General features: G+C 38.9%; 1 protein-coding gene across 2 annotated transcripts in view; it reads left to right on the top strand.

Annotated features, from left to right (window-relative positions):
* Positions 1 to 27,732, top strand: part of MAN1A2 (mannosidase alpha class 1A member 2) — a 140,425-nt gene that overhangs the window by 35,607 nt on the left and 77,086 nt on the right. For both annotated transcript variants that reach the window (XM_065676185.1, XM_065676186.1), the window contains exons 3-4: positions 10,178 to 10,274; positions 26,479 to 26,597. In XM_065676185.1, the coding sequence (XP_065532257.1) occupies positions 10,178 to 10,274; positions 26,479 to 26,597 (216 nt within the window). The remainder of the gene's footprint in view (positions 1 to 10,177; positions 10,275 to 26,478; positions 26,598 to 27,732) is intronic.

Raw genomic sequence — 27,732 nt, 5'->3', positions numbered from 1 at the left:
TGCCTACTAGGGACCATTATGGAGAAATCCCCAGAACCGTTTCTGGAAATATGGGTAATGCTAGGGTACCTCTTTGAAATGCACATACGGTAATGGATGAGGCATGGGGAATAAGCCATGATGAATCGGGGATCTGTGTGCAGTTGCAGAGCTGGGTTCTTGCTGGGAGATGTGGAGATGGATGGAGATGTGATGGGATGACTTGCATGACTGGAGTGTTGCACGGGAGGAAACTCTACAGCAGGGCAAGAAAACAAGAGAGTGAAGTTGTCTTTTATGTGCGAGGGCAGCTTGGAGTGCTTGGAGCTCTGTCTGTGGATGGATGGTGAGCCAAGTTAGAGCTTATGGGTAAATATTAAAAAGCAGACTTTTATGGGTGACATTGTAGTGTGTGTCTGCTGTAGACTGCATGACCAGGAATAACAAGTAGATGGAGTGCTGTACAGACAGATTGGAGCAGCATCATGTTTGTGGGCCCTGGTCTGTATGTGGGACCTTCAGCTCGGTATCTGCTGGAGACACAGCAAGCCGTAAGCAATCCAAGAGTATTCCGGCATGCATTTATAACAACTTAGTCCTCAAAATGATATTGCAGCCAGTGAGGAGAGTTACTCTGCTAAACCTCATGCTCACAAAGAAGGAGGGGCTTGTTGGGAATGTTAAGTTCAAAGGCAGCCTTGGCTGTAGGGATGATGAGATAGTGGAGTTCAGAATCCTGAAAGTAGGGAGAAGGGCAAAAAGTAAGCTCACAATCCTTAACTTCAGGAGAGTGGGCTTTGGCCTTTTCAAAGATAGGCTTTGTATAGTTCCTTGGAATAATGCCCTGGAGGGAAGAGGGGCCCAAGAAAGCTGGTTAATATTGAAGGATCACTTCCACCAAGCTCAAAAGTGGTCCATCCCAATGAGCAGGAATTCAGGGAAAACTGCCAGGAACTCTCTCAAAACTCGGATATGTAAAGGAAACATAAAGAGGGTGGAAACAGGGACAGTTTGTCTGGGAGGAATACAGAGGCACTGTCTAAGCTTGCAGAGAGGGGGTTAGGAAAGCCAAAGTCTAGTTACAAGTGAACCTGGCAGGGGATGTCAAAGGCAAGGTAAAAGGCTTCTCTAAGTATACAGGTGACAAAAGGAAGATTAAAGAACACGTGGGCCTGCCGCTGAATGAGGCAAAGGACCTGGTGACAGCAGACATGGAAGAAGCTGAGGTTCTCTTTTGCCTCAGTCTGAGTTGGCAAGGCTGGCCTTCAGGAATCTTAGGCCCTGGTGACCCCTGAGAAATCTGGAACAAGAATGACACGTACCCTTAATGGAAGAGAATTGACTGAAGAAATACGTAAGCAAACGTACGTAAAGGTACGTAAGTCTGCAGGTGTTATGGGGTGTACCCAGGAGTGCTGAGGGAGCTGGCTGATGTCATTGCGAGACCTTTGATAATCTTTGGATAATCATAGTGATTGGGAGAAGTGGCTGAAGACTGGAGGAAAGCAAATATCATTCCTGTCTTCAAGAAGGACAAGAAGGAGGATACAGGGAGATAAAGGTTGGGCAGTTTTACCTCAGTCCCTGGGAAGGCTATAGAGCAGCTAATCCTGGAAATAACTCTCAGGCCTATAAACAAGAAGGTGATAGGGAGTAGCCAGCATGAATTGACAAAGGTGAATTAATGGTTGACCCTCTTCATGAACTCGTACAGTTAAATGACAGGCTTAATAAAAGAATGGTGAGCAGTGGGTATTGTCTTCCTAGACTTTGCTAAGGCTTCTGTAACTATGTTACTTTCTGTAACTCCCATAAAATCCTCACAGAGAAGATAAAAGTATGAGCTGGATAAGCAGAGAGTATGGTGGGTTGAAAACTGGTGAATGGCTGGGCCCAGAGGGTGGTGATTAGTTACTTGAAGTCTGTTTGGAGGCTGGTAACCAGTGGTGTATCCCCGGGGGGTTGATGCTAGGTCCAGTCTTACTCAACATCTTTGTTAGTGATCCGTATGATTGGACAGAATATACCCTCAGCAAGTTTGCTGAAGACAGAACTGGGAGGAGTAGCTAATACGCCTGCATGTTAAATGCTGCCCTTCTCAGTGAATAAAGGGTTGGATTATAACAACCTTTTTCTCTGGGGTACTTATTTGTGAATCTCTGTTTATCTTATCTGGCCATAGGTATTTTTCTCTCCCCTCCCTGTAGATCCCATAGAGGTCCCAGGTATCTGGTTCCTCCAACTCTGTACAGTCAGGTTTAATGAGAGAATAGATTCAAATTCAAAGGCTACTGCAAATGTATATGGCAAAAGATATACGTTCAGACAGCAAGACTGCATAGCCCTTATTCTCTTCAGAAATAGGGTTAAAACCAGTAAGTGTCCTTTTACCTGTGTTATGTTTTGCATGCTTACTGAGAAAAGAACTGTGCAGAAGAAATACTTAATCATGTAGAGGTCTTTTTTGTGCTGTGTAGTTCCTCTTTTCATAGTTACTATTCATTTATGTTGTTGTAATTGCAGTGTTTCTGACCTAGCCAAGTAAGTTGCTGTCTGTGACTGGAGGACCTTTTCCAGTATCCGAGACCAATCCAGAACAGTTTTCTTATTGCTGACACTTTATACTCTTTTCATTTACTTGATCAAACTTACTTGGATTGCTAGTTGGTTAGGACATCAACTTTTAGTAATACATGTCTGTTGTGTTTAGAGTTTTACATTGTGTTTTGTAGCTCACTGCTCCTGGCACTGATCCCAATAGAAATGAAGCTTAATAAGTATTATGACCTGTATTTTTCAGTATTTAAGATAACATACCCTGTTGTGTGTGTTTGTATAATTAGACACATATTTTGTGTCTAAGTGTGTGTGCATAAAAGTGTTTGGTTCTATACATACAGATACATAGGTATGCGTGTCTATACATATATGCACCCATTATTCATTAGGTAGTTTTATTTGCACTCTGAATTCTCTATGTTCTGGATTCTCAAATGTAATTCACCATGTTGACAGCTACCAAGTTGGCTGTAAGTAAGTTTTCCTGCACTTTCTTTAATGCTCATGTTATTTTACCATGAGTAAAATGTCTCTAAGGTAAGGATGGACTCCCTTTGATCAAGCCTGCTGGAAAATTAATTTCCAAGTGCAATTACCACTTTAGCCAGTCCAGGAAAGTTAGGAGTAGATCTGCAGAAAGCTGTGTCCCAGCAGGTTGGGATGAATGTATAAAGAACTCATTTTACATTTATAAATCTTCAATTTTTTTTGTCTGTGAGAAACTTTGTAGCTTACTGTACATATTTTGTTTGAACTGAAGAATAAAAATAAACCTCCTAATGTGGATGGTGCAGTATTCCAGCTGCACATCCCGATAGATTGCTTTGGTTACTAACTTAAAATGTGCTGCTAATAAGGAATGCAGATTTGTATTTGAGGATATTTAAAATATGAGTCAGTTTACTCAAGTTGTAGTAATTATTGAATTCTCCAGCAGTTGTGCATTCTTGGAAGCATGTTGTAAGTTCAGAAAGGTCTTCCTTATTAAAGATACCTTTTTTTCAGAGTATTGTGAGAAGAAGCTGTCTTTCAAAATGAACTAGCACATTTGCAATATTTAAAATTCATAATTGTAAAATAAAGTCAAGAATACAAGGAAATATTTCAAGGGGGTTGGAACTTAGATGATCTTTAAAGTCCTTTCCAGCACAACCTATTCTGTGATTCTATTTCACTTCCCTGATATAATAAAGAAAAATGAGCAAAACCCCAGGTAAATGACTTCTCTTCAGAACTGGGTAAATCCAAAAGGTGCTGTGGTATCTGGCTTGACCTTGCTACAGAAATGTTAGCAGTAAAAATAATGAATTACGGCTAGATGGAAGAGCACTGTATAATAAATTATACAAGATCTATTACACAAGTGACAATGTTTTTTGCAGCTGTGGAAACTTTGATTGGAAAGCAAGAATATTCTCTTAAATACAATAAAAAAAATCTACTGCTTGTTAGTTACTATTCCATCGTTTCTGCTGTAGTACCCTCCATTTTCCCACAATTGCATAGAATATATGGCAGCGTGTCCTTTAACATAGAGTTTTCTCGATGATGTTGCATCTCAGAGCTGCTGATAGTAATGATGTCATTGATACACAATGATCTACTTGTGGCTGATGAGTAGCCTCTTATGGTGTGTTCCTTTAAGACATAGACAATACTGTAATACCTGAAACTTGCAACAGTTTACTCTTAGTTTGCTCTGAGATGTGAATTCTTGATTTGCACTCGTAGCACCTATTCTTATTTTCTGCTTTGTTACCAGAGGACTAGAAGGTGACCAACAAGACATCAGTTTTTGAAAGGGGTTCAAGATCCCTATGCCTGATGAATGAACTGCAGATTAACAGAAACTAGAACAGGGAATAGGGTTGTTGAGCACAGAGATACATAAGATTTCCTGGTATATTTTTAATGATGTCATGATGCACAAAGCTTTAGAAGATCCCTGAAAGAGTCATCAAGCATGTGGACAAGGGGAGATGTGGTTATAAATACAGCTTTTAAAAGCATATTTGGCACAGTTCATCACTAACAACAGTTGAACTAAGCAGCCATGAGATGGAGGATTGTGTCCCTCCGTGGAGAAATTGCTTAGAAGGCAGGAACTGGAGAGAACAGTTAAATGGTGCTGGAGACCACAGAGGATGTGTATTGGGGATCCATGCTCTAAATGAGACAAATAGATTATGTAGAGTTTGTAAGTGGGTGAATAGTGGTATGATCAACTTTTGCTGCCTACATGTAGATTTGGAGTAGAAAACAGAAGAACTGTAGAAAAATCTCATGGGACTGAGCTATTATCTCCCCTTTTATTTCTCAGCTGAATGTAAAATGATACATATTTGGGCTGGAGAGGGAGGAAATTCCAATGTTATGCTTAATATGAAAAGCTGCGAGGTGACTTATTACCACTTGAGAATGAGAGCTTGTGTTTATAGTAGCTCTTTGGAAATGTCACTGTAGTGCTTAATAGCAGACAAAAATGCACAGATTCAGTATTTTAGGAAAAGAGAAGAAAACAGGCAAGGTTCTTGCTATAGCATGTGAAACTAAGGTTCTTCTGCATCTTGCATGCTTTCATGTAGTTCTAGTCTCTCGGCTTCAGAAAGGACACAGTAAAACTGGCAGAGGTACATGGATAAGCTGATGAAGATGTTTAGATAGATGCCTGAAAATGCAAGACTGGAAGAAGGCAGGACTGAAAGAAAAGAACTGCTTTCTGCTGGCTGATATGCAGTCCTGGTTGTTTACAAAGATGATCTGGGAGCTTTCTGAGCACCACGGGATCAGTCAAAACCATGAGTACCTGTATCTCTTGAAACGGTGAGAACATGCAAAGTTGAAGAAAGCACTTGGCTTTCTTGCACAAACTTGAGCAGTTGGTTCACTGCTGTAAGCTCTCCAAGGTTTAGCTCTTTACATCTACTGTTCCAGTTCCCACTGGCCTGAGAGGTCCATCAGTCATCTTAGACTTCATGTATTTCCTGCCAACAAAAAAGGACAAGCTTCCCATTTTGTACACGTTTGGTAACCAGTTTTATTTTAGTAATTGATTTGTTACCAGATTCATCAGTAAAAAAAAAAAACCCTCAGCTTTCTGTGTCTGTTAGGAACATGTTCCAAACAGACTTTTTCATTGGCAGTGTTCAGAAATGCATGAAGGAGTCATAGACTGATGCCTGAAATAATTTCTCTTTAGGTAGAGATTTGTAGCTCCCAAAAGAATAATATAACCTGTATGAATTTTCTAGGTTTCTTCAGAAATGTGAGTGCCTATACAAGGAAAAGGTCATTCTTTAATGTCCAAAAAATATTCTCTACAAACAGTAGGAAAGTGGTTATTAATCTTTAATCTGCCAGTTGAGCAGTGATATTGTCTAGCAAGTCCTGGGTTAATTTTAAAACAGAATTTGAAGGTGGCTTATATAAATCTCTTGAAATCCTACCCTTGACCAGAATACATTCCTTTGAATGCAAACTTTATTTGCTGTCTTATGCACATTCCTGATGGAAGGGCAGGAAGAGGGTAAGCTTCTCGTTTCTAGGCATGACCAGTATGTATTGCAATTTGCCAGTAAATTGTTCCCTTTGCTTATTTTTCAGGACTCTTATTTTCTGTTTGCTGTGTGTCTGCCCTTTTTTGAGGAGTGGAAAGGGGCTTTTGAACCAGTCTTTGGTTTGAATTACTGTTTCTAACATGCTGCTGTAGTGATAGAACTCCCTTACTAAAGTTTCTTTTCAATTACTGTAACCTCCTTTTACTGCTGTGATTATGATTTTGTCAAAGGCATCATTACTGTTCTGTCTCTATAAAAAACTGATTTCCTGGTGACTACAGAAGATCATCAGATCCTATGAACGTGTTCTAAAGTTAGTAAAAGCATCTAGATAATGGTGTACCTACAGAAGCAGTTTCATTTGACATGCTCTGCTTCTTGCCATTCTGGCTTGATTTCAGCAGAGTCCAAATTAATTTTTTTGTTGTACTATCAAATTGCACATGCAACAACATCTTCCTGGCTGTTGTATGTGGTGCATCCCATAATAAACATTTTCAAGGCTGTTATTCATTGGACCTATCCTGTATTTTGCTTTCAAAACCAAAATTTGGCATGAAAAGTGTCAATAAAAAGACCGTCACTAAAACGATTTGTTCTCTGGTGGACAGATTGGAAGATCTTTATATGATATGCCATCAAGCTCCAAGCACTCACTGTGACAGACTGCTGTTAGTTATGGAAATTTCAGTTACAGAAATCTCTGCCTTGCCTTTTTCATAATTATTGATCCATGCTTGGACCCGCGTGTTATTCCCAATCTGCTGAGTTTAAGATGCCTCTGCATGGATTCTTTAAGGGTTGGGGGTGGTTTTTTGCAAGTATTTTTGCCTTCTTTCTATTATCATTAATGCTGATGTTGCAGTCAGTTTCTAAGACCTCTCTGTCTCCTCTTAAAGACCAGTTTGGTTTTGGTTGTTTTTTTTTTTTTTGAGGAAAAGCCTATCTATACCTGCAGCTCTTCTTCAGTATTTTCACCCTTCACTATGCAAATGCTACCTGGCACATTCAGAGAATCCTGTTTTCCAGATCAGTAGTTCACGTTGCTTGTACTTCCTGAACTAAAGTGGCATCCTCTGTTCAATTTTTAACTGGCAGATGCATTTATCGTATTTTATCTCCCAAAAGCTTCTGTGTGCACAACTGCTTCCAGTAGTTTAGATGCTGTATCTATAGTGTATCATGCTACCAGCTCCAGCAGTAACAGAAATCTCCATGTTGTTACAAGATCTCTTGGCATGTCATCCTTACAAACACAAGAGCTGTGGGGTTTCTCACTTGCATGTAGCATGCAGTCATTTGCTGCAGTCAGGTCTGCTCACTTGGTGCTGATGAGCTCTGTCCCAGAGTAATATCCAGTGTTCATCTGGAAAAAATCAGTTGACAAATTAGTATAGTGAAGTCAAAATATTCTTGAGGAGTTGTAACTCTGTAGTCTGGTTTAGCCCTTTGTCATTTCCATACTTTTCTTGGGTTTTCTCAGAACTAAATAGTCTGTAATAAAATCTGTACCTTCCTCCCAGGAGCAAACTGGGACAGTGAAATATTCCACAATTAACATTGTGCCATGAAGAAACAAGTCGTTGTTCTTGTTTTGGACTTAACTAGTTTTGGTCTATGCTGGAGTTTGCCAACACTTTGAGATTTTTAAAGAGAGAAAATGTCAGTGGTCATTTGGTTATTCTTCATGAAATACCTGACACATCCAAAGGTCTCAGAAGCCCAGTTTCCCTTTTGTGAAAGGAAGTTCGTTAGATCTGCCATGTCATGGTCACCTTGTTGTGTAGACATCCATCTGTTACCAAACTCGCATAGAGCACAGTGGTCAGTAATTCTTTAGTTTCACCATCTAATGCCTTCTTAAACTGTAGGTCTGTGTTTTCCCAAGTGGAGTTTTTTAGGACTTAAAAGTGGACTGGCAAACTGTGTGTTAGAGCAGAGCATCTCACCGAGGTCTTGACTGTCCCATTCTGACTGGATAAAACCTTGAGTAGCCCAGTCTGATCCCGTAACTGATCCTGCTTTGAGTAGGAGGTTAAACGAGAGACATCCTGAGGTCCTTTCCTGCCTAATGAGGCTGTGATTCTCAATTTTATGATCTTAAATTGATGAACAATACGATATAAAAATGTGTAGGTTGATTCTGGATAAGGTTAGCAAGAGATCTTGGAGGAACTTCTGCCTGTGATCAGGCTTTTATTGCGTTTGTCACGCTCTAGTTTTGTTACCTATCAAGAGACGATCATTTTACCTGAGTCATCTTGAAGTTCTAATAGCTATTAACTGGTCAGTTTGATACATGCTTTGTAAACAGTAAGGAATTTGTGAATGCTAATGAAATGGCTTTTCTCTCCTTTTTTAGTATAATATTTGCATCCTCTTTTTCTTACATTGCAGGTTGATGACACTAAAAGAAACAATACCATATTATTGCCTAATCAGGTGTCAGAATCTTTTAGTGCAAATACAAAAAGCAACACGTGAGCTGACTTTGACAAGCAGTAGGAGTGGGACCTCTGGCATCTTGAGAGGGACATCTGTGCCTAGGTTGATGTCGGTTTAACACAGGAGTGCTCCCCAGCTGCTAGGCCTGTGCGTATACCTTTGCTGTGGTTCACATTTGTTGTCTGGGAGTGAGTTAACTGAGCCATGGGAAATTTAGAGGGGCTTTACAGTCAAAGGAATTACAGCTGTGTAGGTTGGGCAGGGATCTCTTGATAGCTGCAGGGAGACAGGGCATGTCTCAGCATGCAGTTTAGGTGCAGTTTGATGCTGACTTCCACTGTATTCTGAACTCAGTGAGAGAACTGTGGCTATGTGAGGGAGTGCTGCTAAGGCAGCTGACTGCACTTGACCTTTTAGCCAGCACCTCCTTATTGACTTCTGTCTTCTATGAGCACGATGACCCTGGGATTAAAATCAGAAAGCTACAGTCTTGTAAATTGGAGAAAACTTTACTTGCCCTGATATAATCAGTTTCTTAAAAGGGTTAGTGTTGGTCTGTTAGTTACATTAGCATAGTTTCTCATCTTACAGAGTATTTCTTAAAGTTGTGGAAACTGTGATTTAAGTCCTATACATTTTCTTGGGTTTTTTCTTTATATTAACAATGTTTTAATACCATTTTGAAGCTGGAATGTGAAAACTGTGTTGAATGTTGTGGATACAGCCAAATGGCTGCTGTTTTAGAACTGGTTTATTCCCAACTGTTCTTGTGTCTGGGGCAGTGTCTTTTGGAGTCTTTCTGTTACTTGCTGTGATCTTTTTAGGTAACTGATAATTTTTTTTTTTTAATTTATTTTTAATTGCATTTGCTTTGCATTTGGTAGCCACTGAATTTCTGCTGTAGCCAGCAAGCAAGAACTTTGAAAAGCTTTAGCAAATCCATAAAAGCACTGCTTAGCAGCTGATGTGCACAACTAATGCTTGTGAGTCAACAAGACCTTTTGTTTCTTAGATGTAACTTGCTTGCTGGTGATGGAAACACCTGTTACAAAGAGTTGAGAATGTTTTGTGGAGTAAATATTGACAATTTTATACTGCTTTGTTCATTGTGCTTTCTAAAGAACAAAGCTTCCAGCATTTCTTTCAGTAGAGGCTGTATCTTTGTCCAGTAAGTGTTGCTAATAAAAAAATGTATTATGCCTTTTGCAAAATTATGTGATTATACTTGGATGCACCAGTGTAAATAACTCCCTCATATGCTTCAGATATTGGTAGCTATTTTTCCTTCTGGTTAGTGTCTTAGATGTTAGCCAGTACTTTCTACCAGTTCCTGATGCTTGAATTCTTAAATGTCTGTCTGTCTATTTAAGGAAAAGAAAGAAAGAACAAGAAAACTACCTAATGCAGAGCATTAGGCTCTATAGCTTGAGTCAAATAGACTTAAAGTTGTTTCCAAATTTGTTCATGCTGTATAATCTGATTTCTGTAACAGATGGATATGGCAGCAAAGTAATCATCAGTGTGCTGGGATGGCTGCAAAAGATAAAGTCTCAAATAAGGAGTAAAATACTGTATTTGTACAAAGTAATTTTATAATGTAATCAAATCCTTTTTGTTTTTTTCCCCCCATCTCTTAGATGATGAAGCATGCCTGGGACAATTATAGGCAATATGGATGGGGACATAATGAGCTCAAACCAATCGCCCGGAAAGGACATTCCACCAACATATTTGGTAGGCTGTTTTCTGGTTTGGTGGGGGGATTGGGGATTTTCTTTTGTTTGGTTGTTTGCGTTCTGGTGTTAACATTTCTGTCCATGCCACTGTCTTTGAAAGTCAACCCAGACTTCCTAACAAATTCCATTTTAATATAAATCTTCTGAAGTGTACACAGTAGAAGTGTATTGCTTATTTCAGGGATACTTCAGCGAATTACTTCACTAAACTGTCTTTTGGGGTTTAATATGTTCATATTGCTGCCAAAGCTAAACTGTATCTATTTATGAATATAAATGATTTTTTTTTTTAACAACCTCATCTTACCTGGATCTTTGTGTTTAATTCCATGAGAATGTAGTTCAAGACAAAATGTTTCTGCAAGATGCCACAACACTGCTAGGACCTATGTGAAATTTAAAGCGGCTTTTAAAACAAGATCTTGGTAAAGTGGAGATGACATTGTTACTTGATGTGTGACTTGTTCCTGAACCTTTAGACTGGAATGAAAGGGGGGAAAAAAAAACCCACAAAGGCATTCAAAATACAGAATTTTGATGATAAGGGCAAGTTTTGAAAACCTGCCCTCAAATAACTCCCTTCCCTCCAGCCCTCTGGTGCACAGAAGCCTATTTAAATCCATAGGGGAATAATCTTAGCTGCTGTACTAACCCTACCTGTGGTAAGGACTGTTCACCTGTACTGCAAGCAAACCCCTTAAATCCTGGCATTGATTGCTTTTGTTCAGGTACTGGAACCTGGTTTCTTACACTTCAGTATGATGTGAAAGCTGATATTGTTAAATTTCTTTATATTTCTTTATAAAGACAATGACTGGGTCAGGAGGAAGATGATCAAGTTAGCTTGCTCAGGAGAAAATAAAGCATCTGTACTGCGCAAGGAGTTTGAAGAGTGAAATTGAGAGATAAAGATGTAGTCAGCACTGAGTATAAAATAAGGAGAGTGTGAGGCTGAAGGGGTGCTGGAGTGACAGGCTTCTGCATCGATGGTCAGAAGGACATTTTAGATTCCCAGCAAGTATTATGTAGTAATTCTTAAGTACTTTCTCTTTGCTGCCTTGCACATTGGCACTGCTTTCATTTCTATTAGAAAAGTCTCTTCTGAAGCTCCTTGTGACTAAATTGTATGCTATCTCTAATTTATGGCTTTCCTTTATATTATAGGTATGACAGTGTTCACCTGTATGATCACGTAGTCTTTGCTGTTGAATTTACATGCAGTTCTGTTGCATTATGTGTGAAGTATAATTTTAGATCAGCCTTGGTTTGTAACCTGGACTGTCTATGGAGTGAGGATTTTCTCTTTGTATGGCAGGAAAACATTTTTCCAATGTTTGTTTTCATTGTGACTAGCGCAATATTTTGAAGCAATTTTGAATTACAATATAACTCTAGCCTTTTCTTTCCATTCCTCCTCTGCTTGCTTCTCATGTGTCTCCTAATGAGTCTGGAGGATTTCTACTTTTTTTTTTCTTTTTTTTTTTTTTTAATCCCCTGTTTGGAATGCTTTTTCTTGGAGTTTTGGCATTGCTGCCTGAAAGAAATTGCAGTCTTCCTCCACATTTAACTTCTGTGATTCTTTTATTCCAGCTAACTCTAGCTGCCAATTCCCCAAGTGTTTGTCCTTTTAAAATCCAGAGCTATTTCGTACCATTTCATTTTTAGCCAGTCATGTCATGATTGCTGTGTTCAGGGCTATTTAATACGTAAAACTTTCCTGAAATATATAGTCTTCAGTATATACCAGGTCTAGAAATAGAATCCGCTATTGTTGATTTTGGTGGGTGGTTGGTGAGAAGGAGGTGGGGGTGAAAATTGGTCTTTGTAATGAGGAGTGTTTAGGTTGGTAAAGTACTATCAATAACAATACAATTTCTGTTACCCATAATGACACCATTCCCAGTGGTATTTGCTTTTATAGAAGCATTACCTAATTCTTTTTTAAATCTGATGCTATTTTTAATAAGAAGCAGCTCAGCAGAACCTGTTTTTATTATTCACCTCAAAGATGATTTGACCCAACTATTTTCTGCTATTACTGCAGTCTGTTGTACTCCCACTGCAATTCACAGCACGTCTGCGAGATTCAGCATGGAGATGGTATCGTCTGTTGACACTGGAACCCTCTGCATTAATCTTTAGGAAATAGGGTTTACTGATAACTCTCAAGTGAGGTAAACAAGATTCAATTTAGAAGGCAAATAAGCCATTAATCTTCCCTGTAGGACTTTTCTTTCCCTCTAGAACAGTGTATATCTATGTCTATGCCAAGAAGGAACATCAGTGTTCCAAACATTGCAAGATCTAGCAGGGTTCAGACTGGAATCAAAGAACGGGAGAGAATGTGGCCTGCTTTGCGGTCGTAAATCTTAGTTTTAAGTACCTAAAAAAATAAGGAAGGGGGATAAACATTAAAGCAAGCTGCTCTGTGCCACACTGAAGCATGCCAGTGGCTGCCCCAATGACTAGTTTCATGTAGATAATAAAACCTGCTGGGTTTGCTTTAGTTCACCTACAACTAGAAACTCTTACCAGTCTTTCTGAGATGTCAGACCAGGTGACTGTAGTTTGTAAAGTCAAGCCTGCTAAGCACGTTGCCTATCAAACTGTGCAGTCAGTAGGTAAATCATAATGTACCCTTCAACTGCTGGATCACAGCATAAGTAGCATGGTGCTGCTTTGAGAAAGCATGACTTGAAATTGGTGGGCTTTTAAAGATAGTTACATTTATTTGGATGATCTATAAAACAAACCTTTATAGGTTCTGTGTTGGTGAAACAGGGAATTTGCTCCTATTTTTTTGTGAAAGTTGCCTCTTTTTGAAAGCGTTGGTAATCCCAAGATTTGTTATTTCTTCCTTCCCTATCGATAAAATACAAAAGGCAAGTAGGAAGTGTAACAGACAGCTCTAATTTTTCTTTCCAGTTAAAATTTTATTTGCAGGTCTGCTGTTGGCTGTAGCAGCTAAGCTAAAAATCCAACCCTAACAAAACCCCATACAGAAAACCCAACCAACCAAAAACCAGGTTAACTTCTTTGTTGGGCTACTTAAATTGCTCGAATAATTTGATGACAGCCTCAGGGTGTTATTGCAGAGGTGGGGTTGTAGGGCATCTGGATCAAGTTCTCATTAGAAAAGGGTGAAGAGAAAAGGCTGATGGAATCTGATGCATGTAAGATAATGAGCAAGCATGGCAAACACTGTGCTTACTCCAGAAGATTTCCTGGGTTTAACAAGAATCAGGTTGGCTGATAGTATTATTGGATTCTCTTGCTGTAATGAAATCTGAATAGATTTGCTTTTGAGGATCAGAGTAACTATCTGAAACAGAAAGATGATTTATCCCTGCACTTGTTTGGTGACCCCTAGGTGAACATCTTTTACTTCAATATCTTAGGAACTAAGTAGTGTAGCACAAGCTTTGAGGATGGTTTCTTGTAAGTTAAATAGCACAGCTTGTACTAGTGGGTTTGTATCGGTCTTCAATCTTTTATTTCTCTTAAACAATGTTAATTTGAGAACCTGAATGACTTAAAGGACCAAAAAATAAAGAGACCACAATCCTTGGGCAACTCAGAACATTGCCCTCATCAAAACTAGTAATTTTTTGGGCTATCATCTTATCTGAAGTGAAAGTTCTGAAATTTGTGCTGTTTTTATTTTGGTTGGTTGGGTGTGTTTTGTTTTTTTTTTTTTTTTTAATGTTAACTATCTAAGAATAAAGTCAAGATGTGCAGTTTGTCAGGTAATAAGTGCATGACAAAGTGCTGATATACACTTTTGTTTAAACTGTAGACTTCCCATATTACTAGCAGTGCATTTCTGAACCTCACATTTGGATGTATTCTGTCTAGAGATGAGTTGCATAAGATGATCTGATAATGTATACATACATAAACAGATACATGTCTAGATACGTTTTGAAGGGTGTGAAAAGATCTTCAGTTACAATGATGTGGATACTTGCATACATGAGACATGCCTGTTCTCATGCACCAAAGATTTAATGAAATTATTATTTTGTATTTTGTCACTTTCTCATACATCTCTAGTGCTGTCATGCCTCTCCTGTTCTCTCATCTCACATGGCATGCAAATGGTCAGCTTAAGCTGAGATGTCTGCCAGCTCTGTCTTGGGATCATGTCTTTAAAGAGGAAGAGAGAACTGTCAATGAAGTCACATTGTGGTTGCATTTGTATTACGTAGTAGAGCCTTAAGGCTGCAGTGCAGTGCCAAATCTCTTCCTGGACATATGACCAAATAAAGTTGTTCATTCTTTTATGAGGGATTTTTGTCTGTTACGTTCTATGTCAATGTGATGTGCTGCTGCTTTACACATATGGAAAAATGAACTTTTAAGGTGTATGTTGATTAACAAGAAAGATGTGTTCAGTGGAACAACTCAAGAATTCAGATGGGGTAGCTAGTGAGCTGAGTTGGTTTTTAACTTGAAAATGCACTACTTGGTTCCTACCATGTTGTTCAGTGCATCCTATTGCCTGTCTGGCTGCACAGCCTGGCTCAGCCTTTTGCTACCAGTGCTGCTTTTAAACCCCCAGGACACAGGGGAAAGTGCTGAGCCAGCTGCCAACTGCCCACTGCTGCGGTGTGGGAAGCTCTTGCCGCAGAATTTTGTGTTGCTTAGCAATGGAGATCTGACCGTGTATTTCTCCACTGTGCTGGGGAGCAGGAGCAGCATTACTCCCAAGCCCTGTGGGGAAAATGCATTTGTCAGGCTGCAAGGGTGGGAGGCTGTTGCGAGAAGGAGCTGAGTTGGGCAAAGGATTCTGTTTTCCCAATACCTTTCGTAAGTACAGTATAGCTTGGGAGATTAATGGCATTTCTTTATCCAGACTGTGGTCTAGAAGACAAGAGGTAGGCCATTTTTTCGTAAGCACTACAAGAAAGCGCTGTGACAGATTATTAATGACCTTGGAAATTTTTTATTAGATACTTTTGTCATCTGTCATTGTAACAGTTATTGGGCTGCCCAAGCTGCTCTGACAATGTCATCAACAGCAGATAAGTTGCCATCCGATTAGCTTCGTTTGCTTTTGAAGCGCACATAATTGAGTGTCAAAATTGTCAGGCTTTGTGGGTCTTCTGTTTTTCTGGGGTTTTCTAGTTGCCAATGACCTGCCAATAAATTTGGAAACATGATGGAAACAAACACTCTCACTGGGACGAAACTAGATGATGTACCCTAAAGACTGAGGGACAGGCTCTTGAAAATAGAGCTAAAAACTTCTCGTGTCTTCTCATTGTAAAATCCTAATGAAGAGAAAAGAGAAACAGCTTGTGCTCAACATCCTCTTTCTGTGCTTGGGTTCTGTCTCTGAATCCATGAAGAGGATAAATGACAACAAAAAAGGAATGTAAACAAATATGTTCTTGGCTTCTTGTTTTGATGGGGAAAAAAAAACCCAACTCACTTGTTGAACAGTAGTTTTCATCTTAACTGTGTGTGCTCAAGTGTTCTAGCCATCATTGCCTTTTTCTGAGGCAAATGAAGGGGGAAAGAAAATCCTTTCATGCTAACTAATAAAGTGAGGTAATTTAATGATGCAAACATCAGCCCCATTTCTGTACTTCAGGTTCTGTTCAACTTTAAAGTAAATGAAACCAGCCTTAGGACAGGCCTATGCAGCTGTGTCCTCTGCAAAATCAGTGATGTGTGACTGCACTGAGACCATGTCAACTGTTACATGTTCGTTGAATGTGTATTTTTTCGGCCACTGACACAAATTTTGGAAATATAAGATTTTAGGAAAGAGCTCTCAGGAGCTGCTGGCTAAATTTGGAATTGGAGCAATGTTCTGATAATACAAGAAAAGTTCCTTTGGGTTGGACAAAGGATCAAACATGGTCATTACTCATTGCTCACAGCAGGTATCTAAGGAAGAAATATAAGAGCAGGAAAAGCCTGTACTTAAGTGAACACTTGTCAGGACACTCTTCAGGCTTACAGAAGTTTGTGCAGTGTTAGTGCTTCTGTGGTCAGAGGCAGCAAGTTTTATTTACTCTTACAGTTTATTTTTCTATTGTTTTGTCCAATCTGCTTTTGAGTCTGAATTTTAGAGCACCCGCCATATCCCATTACAGGTAGTTCCATAGCTTGATTTCTGTATTGTGTAGTTTTGATGTCTGCTCACTGTCCAAGGTTTTGGTACTGGAAAAAAAAAAAGAGACTCATACATCTCTTCCTTGCCATTCATGAGTTAGAACTGCCTATGCCCTCACCTGTTTGTCTGTCTTACATGGAGGGTCTTGGTCTGTTAAGTAATTTCTCATACATCTGTGTTTTCATACTCTATACATTATTACCTTTCTTTGTATCTTTTCAAGTTTGATTTTTTCTCTTTTTTTCTTTGAGAGGATGACTTAAACTTTATTCTGTTTCTTGTTTTGTTCATAGATCCTTTCATAATAATTGTATTTTGCATCTTTTAGGGTCCTTATGGAGTCTAGAAACTCACACTGTGTTTTTTCTGCAGTAGCATTCCTTTTCAAAGTCCTTATCTGAATTATGTGTAAATATGATTTATAAATGTTTCCAAATGATTTCATAAATAAGCATGTGCCCAACAATTCATCTCTGCAGGATGCCACTGGTGGTCTTCCCTTACAGTGAGAACTGGCTGCCTACACTTATCCTCTTTCCTACCTTTTAAACAATTATTTGTCTGAGAATATGATTTTTCTCTTACCCTGTGGCAAGCTAGTTTTCTCAAGAACCTTTGTTAAGGGATGTTCTCACATACCTTCTGTATGTGTTCTCAGTCCATATGCAAGTTCAGGTCTTAAAAAGACTGCAATATTGGTGCTAAAATATGACTTCCCTTTACAAAATTTCTGACTTTTCTTCAGTTGGTCTAATTTCAAGCTGTCCTCTGCTGCTGCTAATAGTGTTTTGTAAACTAGCAAGCTATTATTTCACTGCCATAGATATCATGATTATTCATAATATGGTTGTTCTCTAAAACTTGCAAATGTGTGCAGGCAGGATGCAACGTGGCTGTCTGTTTCCTCTAACTGTTTTACAGTACTGGTGCCATAGATAAAGACAACTGTGTTAGCTAAGAATATTGTTTGCATGGTACTGCTATCCATCAAACTGTTACAAGTGTGCCTGTGCGTATCAGGAAAATTCACCATAAGCAGCTGTTGCCTTCTGTTCTTTTTAATAATGCACTGTTCTCACTGAATTCTTCTCATCCAGTTTGTATTAGCTCATGTACAACACATTTAGGTCAGTTGTGCTCAGTGGCTTTCTTACATATTTCTGAACTGGTGTTTAATCTTGTGGCATTATTAAACACACCTCATTTCTGTAACCTGTATAGTGAGGTAAATATCTGTATCAAATGGTAATGAAGAAATTAAGCCATATTAGAGTTCAGGGCTCAGGCTCAGTCTGAGAATTTGTATTCTCTCTAAAGGCATCCTTTCCTGTTTTTCTCTTACAAACCAGATGGTTTGCTCTGAGGGGGGAAAAAAAAAAAAGTATTTGTTTCCCATTGGGAATCTTTAGGCTTGTGTTTGTTTTGATTTGGGAATTATTTAGGTTGTGGGAATGCTTTCTCCAAGTTCAAAATTGTTTCCTATCATTCGGAACTAAGAACAGGGGTTTTGATAAGGAAATGAAACTAAGGCTGTGCTGTCTATTTTGGGCTGTGTTAAAATATTAAGTAAACAGGCATGCCAACTAAAGAAGGATTGGCATACTGAGTTCCAAACCTAAAGATACTAAGGACAACTCCATGGGCATGTGTTCAAAGTGGGAGGCAGATGCAAGTAGTCTTTGCTATCAGATGAAGCCAGCAGATGTATGAGGCAGCTGTAATTCAGTAACAGTTCAACCACATGAGTGCAGTGCCGTGCTTGTGCCTAACACACCAATATTGTTCACTTGAATTTTGAACCATTCTAATGAAGTTCCCACACTGGAATCGGCTCCCTTTCAGCTGTCTTAAAGAAAATTTAGAATGTGGTTCAGACCAAAATGTGTGGAAGTAGCCCAAGCTGTTTTCTAAAGATAAAAAAGCTTATGTGACATGGCTGTTAGAGGTGTGGGGTTTGTGATGCTTTTCCTACTGCCTAGCTGACAAAGTAGTTTAGGTTACTGTTATCTGTAAGAATTTGTATCTTTAGTGTCTTGGAAAATCAGTACTTAGCTTGCTTCATACATAAAATTTCTGCACTCAGGCCACGTAACTCTGCTTGAGTCTGGATAACATCTTGCTCTCTTATTTACTGTCAAATATTAATCTTGCTTTGCATGTTGCTGGGTTTAGCTGACTGCTGCCTGTATTTAGGTTCTACAAACCTTTGAGCCATCATTCACAGATACTCTTCCCATCAGTCTTCCACTTCCTGATTTCTCAAAATGGAGTTGCTCCAGATATGTGTATTTGGTTAGTTTTGATTGCTTCATGGATGTAGCCAATTGCCATCACCATAAAGGTCTCACTTCTTATTCTTGCCTCCCTTCTGATATGCTTCTATTCCCTCCTTTGTACTCAATTTAATGCCATCTCCTCTCACTCATTCCTTTTCTACTCTGAAGCTTACCCTAATCTTTCTCTCATGACATTGCACCCTTTCAGTTAATATTAGGTGTTAACCACTAACGCAGATCATAGTTTCAGCATTAATCACAATTATGGCTTGCACACAGTCCTCCTATCTACTATAATTCAGTTTTGTGGTTGTGTTTAAAACCAAAATAAGAAGAATATGGAGAAGACAATTGGGTGCAAATGTAGAAAATCAAAACTGTCTGGAATTAGTATGTTAATCCTCTCTCTAGTTTTGAGGACACTCAGGCTTTGTACTAGAGGGACCGCATTCAACTGTTGCTTGTATGAATTTTGAATGTAGCTGAAGGGCTGTGTAAGATTTAGCTGGAGAGCAAAGTGAAGCAGTCAAGTGAGCAACAGAGAAGGGGAAGGTTTACTGTAGTATAAATACTAAGAGTTTTTAAATTTGGGTCTTAAGGACGTAGCTGTTTAAGCAGCAGTTTGTTGATTAATAACATCTACCTGCAGGTCCACTTCTTTAACGAAGACTGGCATGCACTTTAGTGCTTCACTTCCATTACTTCCTCATTTATAAAATTAAGGCAAGCATTGCAATTGATTATTTAATGTAATTTATATGCTAAAATACTGTCTGGTACAAAAGATTAAGAACTCCTTTTCATGTTCTCTATTATCAGCAATTTAACAGAACTCAGCAATCAACATGCTTAGGTTTTTGTTCTGCTTTTTTAATTAGTCTAAAATGTTAAAGGCGATTGGTTTCTTCATGGATACTTAAAGACCTATTCATTGCATTTTATAGCTGAGCTGAAATGCAGTGCGGTTTTTTATACAATGCGTAGTTTCCTTGACTAATTTTGAGGCACTTGTTTTCACAGTGTAATTAAACTCTCGTTCAAAAATTTAATTCATTTTCTTAAATGTTACCTTGCTCTTTGAGTCATTAAGACACTTTATAAGTGGTATGCTGCAGTACTGGCAGTTTTATTGCCAGAACTTCATTGGATATACAGAAAACTGTGTTGATAATCGTTCGCATTTAATTTTCATGTTACATATTTTCCTACCACATCTGTAATTGTCTATCACATTAAGAAATCCTGTTGCTACAGTCTGAAAACTTGAATTCTATGAATATTCTTGAGTAGCAATTGCAATATTTTTCCTACATCAGTACAGTCTTGCCCAGTCTGCATTTTTCAGGCATTCTGAAGCTGGGCAGGCAGGAATATCAATAACAAGAATATTTATTTCTTTAGGACTGTAATAACTCTGTACTTAATGTGAGGCTGAGTTTATCAAGGAAGCATTTTCACTCCATTGCTGAGGATTAAAACACCTGTGTGAAAAATAACTGATCTTTCAGGTTCAAAGTGTGCCAGGGTATGCTACTTTCATAAAGCTTTACATCTCCTATTCAGTTTCTCAAATCACAGTGATGGAATAGGGGAGGAGCTGCTCTATGCTTGGGCTCATCCGTTGTTGGGTTGCTCTGGCAGTAGTGCTGGATCGCTGTCTGGTTCAGAACAGAGCAGAAATTCAGCTTAGGAATTAAGTTTAATTATCACTTGGCACGTTGTTCCTCTTAGATTCCTTTTGCAGAGGAATCTTCTTTCCACCTCCAGTTAATGAGACAAGTAATCAAAGGTGTTTTGAACCAGTAGGAATAGGTTCTGCTTCGAGTAAATGATGTCTGTCCAGGGCCCTGAAAAAATGAGCTAGATAAGAGTGGCTGAGACAATACTATTTCTTGCACACAAGGTCTATTGGTATCTTATGGTTCTGTCCATCAGTATGATCATCCCATTGGCTGTGCTGTTTTAAGAGTGAAAGCCATTTCCTTACAGGCAGATCTCTATTCTCTGTGCATAACTAACTATAGATTCCAGCTTTCTAATGCTTATGAAGAGAAGCTGGCTTTCTAGAGTGTAAATTAACTTATTTCCATAGCAAGGATTGCAGCAGACTTACTTGCTATTTGTATGATATAGAGGCAGTTGCCTCTGTATCAGTCCAAATGCTTTTACTATACCCAACTTGTTTTTACTCAAGCAGTCTCGCCAATTCCCATAGCTTTCTTCAAAACATAGCTGCTTGGGATATCCATAGGCTGTCCTTGTAAACCAGAATAACGGTCTCTTAGATTCCTCTGTGATTTTTGTCACTGGCTGAGGAAATAGTCAAACCCTACCTTGATTGTAAACAAACTGATGAGCTTAGTAATAGAATATTTCCCTTTTGGTCACTGCATAAGGAGGAAGGGTAAGAATGACTACATGTACCTATTAGACCTATTGTATACGACTTTCCTTGGAGGTAGAGAGGCCTCATGGTAACTTTCCACTTAAGGCTGGTTGCCTTTACTTTGTAGTAGCCCTGCTGTGACCTAGTGTGCATTTTGGTAATTAGAGATCCATTTGAACAGGCTGAATTTCCTTTGGGTTTGTTACTCCTCTAACTCATCTTTGGGTAGATGCCAATTGTGTTGTAAGACACTAGCACACTTGTAACACAAGAGCTTTGAAGTACAGACAGATGGTGAAAGGGAAAGAAGGAGAATTTTCTCCCCAGTGAGAGAGGGGAGAGAATAGGAAGAGCAAAAGCAAGAAAGCCTACACATTGAGGAAAAGGTACTTTGCTAAGTGAAGGAAAAGGGTGAGAGGGGGAAAGTAATGCAAAGGCACTCACTCACCACCTACCACAAGCAGGCTGAAAACCCAAGTGGTCCTTGAGGAATGTCTGCGTGCCAGACTGTCCCCTGCTCTGCCAAAACTCTGGTGTGTTATCAACACTGGTTTAGTCATGAATCCAAAACACGGCACCATATGTTCTGCTGTGAAGAAAAATAACTATATCTCAACCAGACCCAGTACACATGCTCAGCCTTCAGTTCAGGCTAAAGAAAGCCTCCATGGAAGTGCTTTTTTGCAAGAAGTAATGAACTTGTCTGTGGTGTATACCTGTTGAAGAAAGGAAGAGATACGGGACATGTATGAGGACAGGCTGAGAAAGTTGGGGCTGTTCAGCCTGGAGAAGAGAAGCTGCTTGGAGACCTCAGAGCAGCTTCCAGTGTCTGAAGGGGGCTTGTAAGGATGCTGGAGGGGGGGGGGGGGGCTCTTCATCAGGGACTGTAGCAATAGGACAAGGGGAAATGGGTTTAAACTAAAACAGGGGAAGTTCAGGTCAGATACAAGGACGAAGTTCTTTACTGTGAGGGTGGTGAGGCACTGGAATGGGTTGCCCAGAGAAGCTGTGGCTGCCCCATCCCTGGCAGTGTTCAAGACCAGGTTGGACAGAGCTTTGAGTGACATGGTCTAGTGTGAAGCATCCCTGCCCATGGCAGAGGGTTGGAACTGAATGATCTTAAGCTCCTTTCCAACTCAAACCATTATGTAATTCAATGTGTCAAATAATGGAAATTTCTGTGAAACACCTATTTGATGATTCCTCGGAATGCATGACCTGTTTGCTGGTATAGAATTTTAATTTGTCATCTAGTTCCTTATTTGCATAATGTGTCTGTGTCTCAGATTTCCATGGTCTTCTCTGGTCATAATTGATCTATTCTAGTTCACTTATTTTCTCTAGCACCTCACTGCTCATAGCCTCTTCTGCTTCCACATAATAAGTATCAGACTTTCTAAATCTCTATACTTAAGGTACAATGGAAATGGGCTATTTATTTTCTTCATATTCCTTTAGTCATGGAACATATCACAAAGATCTATCTCCCTGTACTTTGATAGTCTCTTGTGAGACTTTAAAATGATATAAATAAACCAATTCTTCATCTAGCATGTTAGCATACTGAAAGAATCTTAGATCGGAAAACAATTTTTCTTTCAATGGCCCTGCTATTTACACTTAGTCATATGATTTGTTAGATATTTCAGACTGTAGATTTATGTGCTATCAAGTGAAGGTATTATTTGTCTACTCCCAGGAAACTGAAATCTACCTAAATATAAATCTGAATTATTATTTTGCAGTACTTTGGAATAATACTTTTGCTTAACGAAAGTGTGCACAATTTTGTTAATAGTTCAGCTATTTCACTGCTAAATTCCTTCCATTAGCTCATGATGGATGTTCTGTTTTATTTAGAAGAATGAGCATTGCATTCATTAGGCAAACTTCATTAAATTTGGAGCTCAATCAACTAGAACTATAATTATATAAAGAGGACACTTCCTAATCTGACATTTGTAAAACTGAGCCCTCTTGGAATCAGTTATTATCTTATTCAATGTGACCAACTGAGCCTTTGTATTGAACAGAGGCAGACCCTGGGAGAAGTGCCTTCTGCTAGGAGAAGTGTTATTTTCTGTTATAATTTAATTGTTTTATATCCTTTTTCACCACAATGAGACATCTGCTCTTTCTGTATTCAGAGCAATAATAGATCAGACTGAGGTGGTAGTAAGCAGTGTATACTATTATCTCATTGTTCAGAATTACTTCATGACTTATAAATGACACTTTCTGCAGTTTAAGTCCAGGAAGACTTTTCTCTTTAAGGCAAAATTGATGAATCTTAGTATGCTTATGAAAGGGAAAAACCCATACTCTGTTATGAGTGGAAAATGATTTCTCTTTGTGACTTTAGACTGAACAGTTTGTATCAACATCAGGAGGTGGAAGTACAGCTGCCTATCCATTGTAGCCTGTTTCCCCTGTAGCATCACATGTGACTCTAATGCAGGCCAGTGGTCACTGAACACTTGCTGTTTCTTCCTGCTTTAGCTTTTGCTATCAGTGCAGGGCATTTTTAAGATGGAGTGAGACAGCAATGACAACATTGCTGCCTGTTCTGGTTAAGTCGTGGATCTCAGCAGATATAGACGGATTTCATGGAAGCCGTTATTTAGAAACAAATTAAGAATGACATCCTCTCTACATTGTCCTCCAAGACAGAAGCTGAGAGCAACTCATTAATTTTACTCCCTAACCCTACCTAGTGTAGCCTGCAAATGGCTGTAAATTATATCTATTTTGTAACATGGGCCAGCCAAGGTGTTACGTGCATTGACTACTTTTGCCTTATGTCCTCTATTCTTGTAGGCACAAGACTTTTGGGTATGAACTCTGTATTTTGGATTCTTCTCCCTCAGCGTCCAGAGGGAGGGAATTAGCTTGCTTTGTGCTGCCTGATTGCCACTAAAGGAAGAAGACTGGGTAGACAGTCTGTTGCAAAATACTGGCTTGTCATCTCTTGGCCCTTTGGAAATGTGTTCAGCCAAAAAGGTTTAAAACCCAAAGATTGTTCTGAGTCTTCCTCACGAAAGACAGGCTGGTGTGCAGTTAAAAAGGAAAACCAAACCAAAATTGTTTGAAATAGCCTACTTATGAGTAAGAAATAAGAAAAAATAATAATTTGTTATAGGTTATGATATAAATGTGATCCTTATAAGAAATAGTTGAGCTCTTGCATGGAGTCTAGAAACTAAAACCATACTGTTCTGCATTTCAGAAACAGGCACCAATCACTGCTTGTATAAGAAGCATGTCTGAGTAGAAGGGGCTTTGTTCACACACACGTGTTTTGTTGGATGTTTGTGGGTCTAGGAATGATAGACATAAAAGATGAGAGAGGGACAAAAAGGCATCATCTGGGAGAGCTTGAAAAAAATATTGGAGTGTAGCCCAGACAAAATCTTAGAATATGTATCTATGTCTTTAATTGACTCTGAGGGGCAAAAAATGCTGAGCAAGTCTGTTTTGCTGTACTGGACTGGAGGGGCAATGACACACCAGTCCATGCCCATGCAGTATATTCTGTGCACCCTATCTTAGCTGTCAACTATGAGAGCTTACTGATGTGTTTATAACTGTGTTTAAGTCAAAAACTTTTTGGTTTTTTGAAACTATTACAAGAGAACTTTCAGGATTATCCCTATTTGTTCAAACGCCTTGTGTATTTGGAAATTGCTAATATCAGTGTACTTAAATAAAGGAACAGAAATTGTTGAGTGCCCTAGCAGTACAACATACTCCAGCTCCCGGTCAAAAATGCCTTGTTGGCTAATACTGAGGTTAGTCATTGTGTCATGGTCTTATTTGTGTATTTAAAGTGATTAATTAGATAACTTCACATTAATACTTATGAAAAGGTGCAGAGTTAAATGCATGCTGTAGCTCTGCTCAAAGAAACCTCCACTTCAGCACAAGCAATGGAATTTGTCATTTGGCTGAAGGCATTCAACCTTACAGTACTTACCCCCCTCCACTGAATTCATTTCCTGAGAGTTATAGGTATGCCTGCTGGACAATTTGTGGAAGAATGTGTGTTTAATCTTGTGAAAGGTAGTGTATCCTGTTCTATGCTTGAATATTCTTAACAAACACCATGACTTTAGACTTTCCATATCTAGTTTAAATTAAAACATATGCATGGCTATTTCTGAAGAAATTAGTTGGTAGAGGCTGCCTAATTTTTATTATTCAGGTAAAGAAATCCCTGAAAATGGAGTTAAGCTTGCATGTTAAGTGTCAATTTAGGTGTGTGAAAAGAGATACAGTGGGGGTGATGGCTTCAGTTATTGTTATGCTTGAGGAGAAAAAAATAACTCTAAACATGTAAAAACCAGAAATGAATGAATAGAAACAACAAGCAGGAACACTGCACTATAGAGATTTTGCTATGGATGAAAAGCACATTAAAAAAATAAAATTGGCTTAACTTGCTGGGAGACTACTGTCATTAAATTGCTAATCATGAAGTTATTGTACTGTTTTATAGAATACTGGTATGAACAGTGAAATTTGGCTACTTTTAGTTCATAGGAAGTGTCATACACCACCATGAAAATAAATGCAAAAAGTTGTACTTTTTGCTTTTCTCTAGAAATTAAGACCTGCCTACTAAAGGCAACAGTTTAGGTTGAGATGGACTAAGGAGGTCAAGGCCAAAGTGGGCAGCATCTCACCACCTCCTCATCTTGTCTCCTTTGCACAAACTGATGAGTCACTCATCAATCGCCTGGAAATTGCTGTGGTTTCAAGTGAACAGTATTTTCGAGTAAAGCACCATTGATTTTTATTTGGCTTTAAATGTTACACTTTAAATGGTGGCAGTTGAGGAATCCATCAGCATCTCATAGTGTGGGTCATTTGCAGGCAATGATGCAAACATCCTGCTTTATCAATCAAGCAAGGTCTGGATGTCTGTGCTCATCAGCCCATGCTTTAGTGACTAGGTAGCTTCTATAATTACTGTCTCAGTAGTCAGTGTTGGGAAGTGCAAGGCATTACTGCAAGTACCGGTTGCTTTATCTTGCATATGCTTGCATTTTATTATTTCTTATTTTTTTTTTAACACTTCTGTCCTAGAATTCCTGATAGCTCTTTGAAGCTGGATGTCTTTCTGTCCTTTTTTTGTGTCAAAGTACGGTTGCTTGTGGTCAGGTTAGGAAAGCAGATGAGAAGGATTTTTTCTTTCTGTCTTTAGTTGTCTTTTTGTCCCCAGAAGCCAAACTGTGCCAGAGGACTGCTGTTTTGAAAGAGAAGTGTTATTCTCCTTGTTTTGATTATTCTTTGTGCTGTCATCTTTGTTGTAATTTTGCTTTACTACCGCTTGGGTTATTTTCTCATGCTTCTGAAGAAGTTTAAGAAAAGTAATAATATAATCGCTTGTAATAGAAATCCTTCTTTTTGTGTGCAGGAAACTCACAAATGGGTGCTACCATAGTAGATGCATTGGATACTCTTTATATCATGGGGCTTCACGATGAATTCAGAGAAGGACAAGAGTGGATTGACAAAAACCTTGATTTCAGTGTGGTAAGTAGAGCTGTCCTTAATACTTCCCTAGTCTTTTTCAGAGTGTTCCACTTGAGGGGGAGACAGAAGAGGTCTTCCAGCTGGAACTTAAAAAACTTAGGATTCAAAGTATCAGTGTAAGCTTTAGGGAAGTTCTCTGCAACATGCTAACCCTCTCGCACTTTAAATTATAAGCAAAGATATAGCTATATATTCTATTTCCAAAGTCCAACTTGTAATCGGAAAGTGGAAGGGGGAGGGGAAGTGGTCAGTGAGAACCAACAAGGTGTCACAAATGAAGGCAGAAATGAGGCTTTACTGGGTTGTAGTAGTTGGAAGTAACTGAGCTGTAAAAGACAATTTCCTCCCAAACCGTTCTGTATAAATTACCTAACAGTAAAATCTGTTCTTCTTCCATGTCCTTAAGATGTTTTAACATGAAGAATGCCATCTGGATCATCATAGTTTGCCTGTTCTGAATCTATCAAAAAAAAAATTCCCAATTGATCATAAGCAATTTTTTGTGTGCGCAGTTGGGAAGTGTTAAAGAAATGGCTCTATTTTGTCCTTCTCAGTTAGTGTTCCTATTGCTGATTCAGGGATTGTCACCAGATTGTGGTGCAATTTGTATTTCAATCCTTGGACTTTCCCTGGACATTCCAATAATGCACAAAATGAAATGTGGGCATACAGTCAGAATTGAGCAGATGCTTCCTGTTGGGTTTATGTTATATCTTATGTTTCAGAAATTATTCTTTTTGTTTTATATATTGACTATCTGGCAAACATTAAAGAAATTCTATTCTGCTTTTTGCAGTTAACACCAGATAATTATTTAGTCTAAAACTGAAGATCCTATATATCAGAGAGCATAGACATAATGGTACTGTTATGAGGGTAAACTAAATTACTTCCGTAACTTTCGTCTGATCTAAGGTTGTCTTAATATAAACTGTAGAAATTCCCATAAAACTGTAGAATCCCAAACTAGTTTGGGTTGGAAGGGACCTTTAAAGACCATCTAGTTCCAAACACCTGCCATGGGCAGGGATACCCTCCACTAGACCAGGAAGGTTGTCCTCAAAGTAGGTTTAGAATCAGACTGTGTATTCCAAGAATCTAAGGTTCAATGACAGCTTCCTATGTATCAGAGAAC

The sequence above is a fragment of the Lathamus discolor genome, chromosome 4 (genome assembly GCF_037157495.1).
Source record: "Lathamus discolor isolate bLatDis1 chromosome 4, bLatDis1.hap1, whole genome shotgun sequence".
Lineage (NCBI taxonomy): Eukaryota > Metazoa > Chordata > Aves > Psittaciformes > Psittacidae > Lathamus > Lathamus discolor.
The sequence above is the reverse complement of the archived record's forward strand: the minus strand, read 5'-3'. Positions and strand labels throughout refer to the sequence as shown.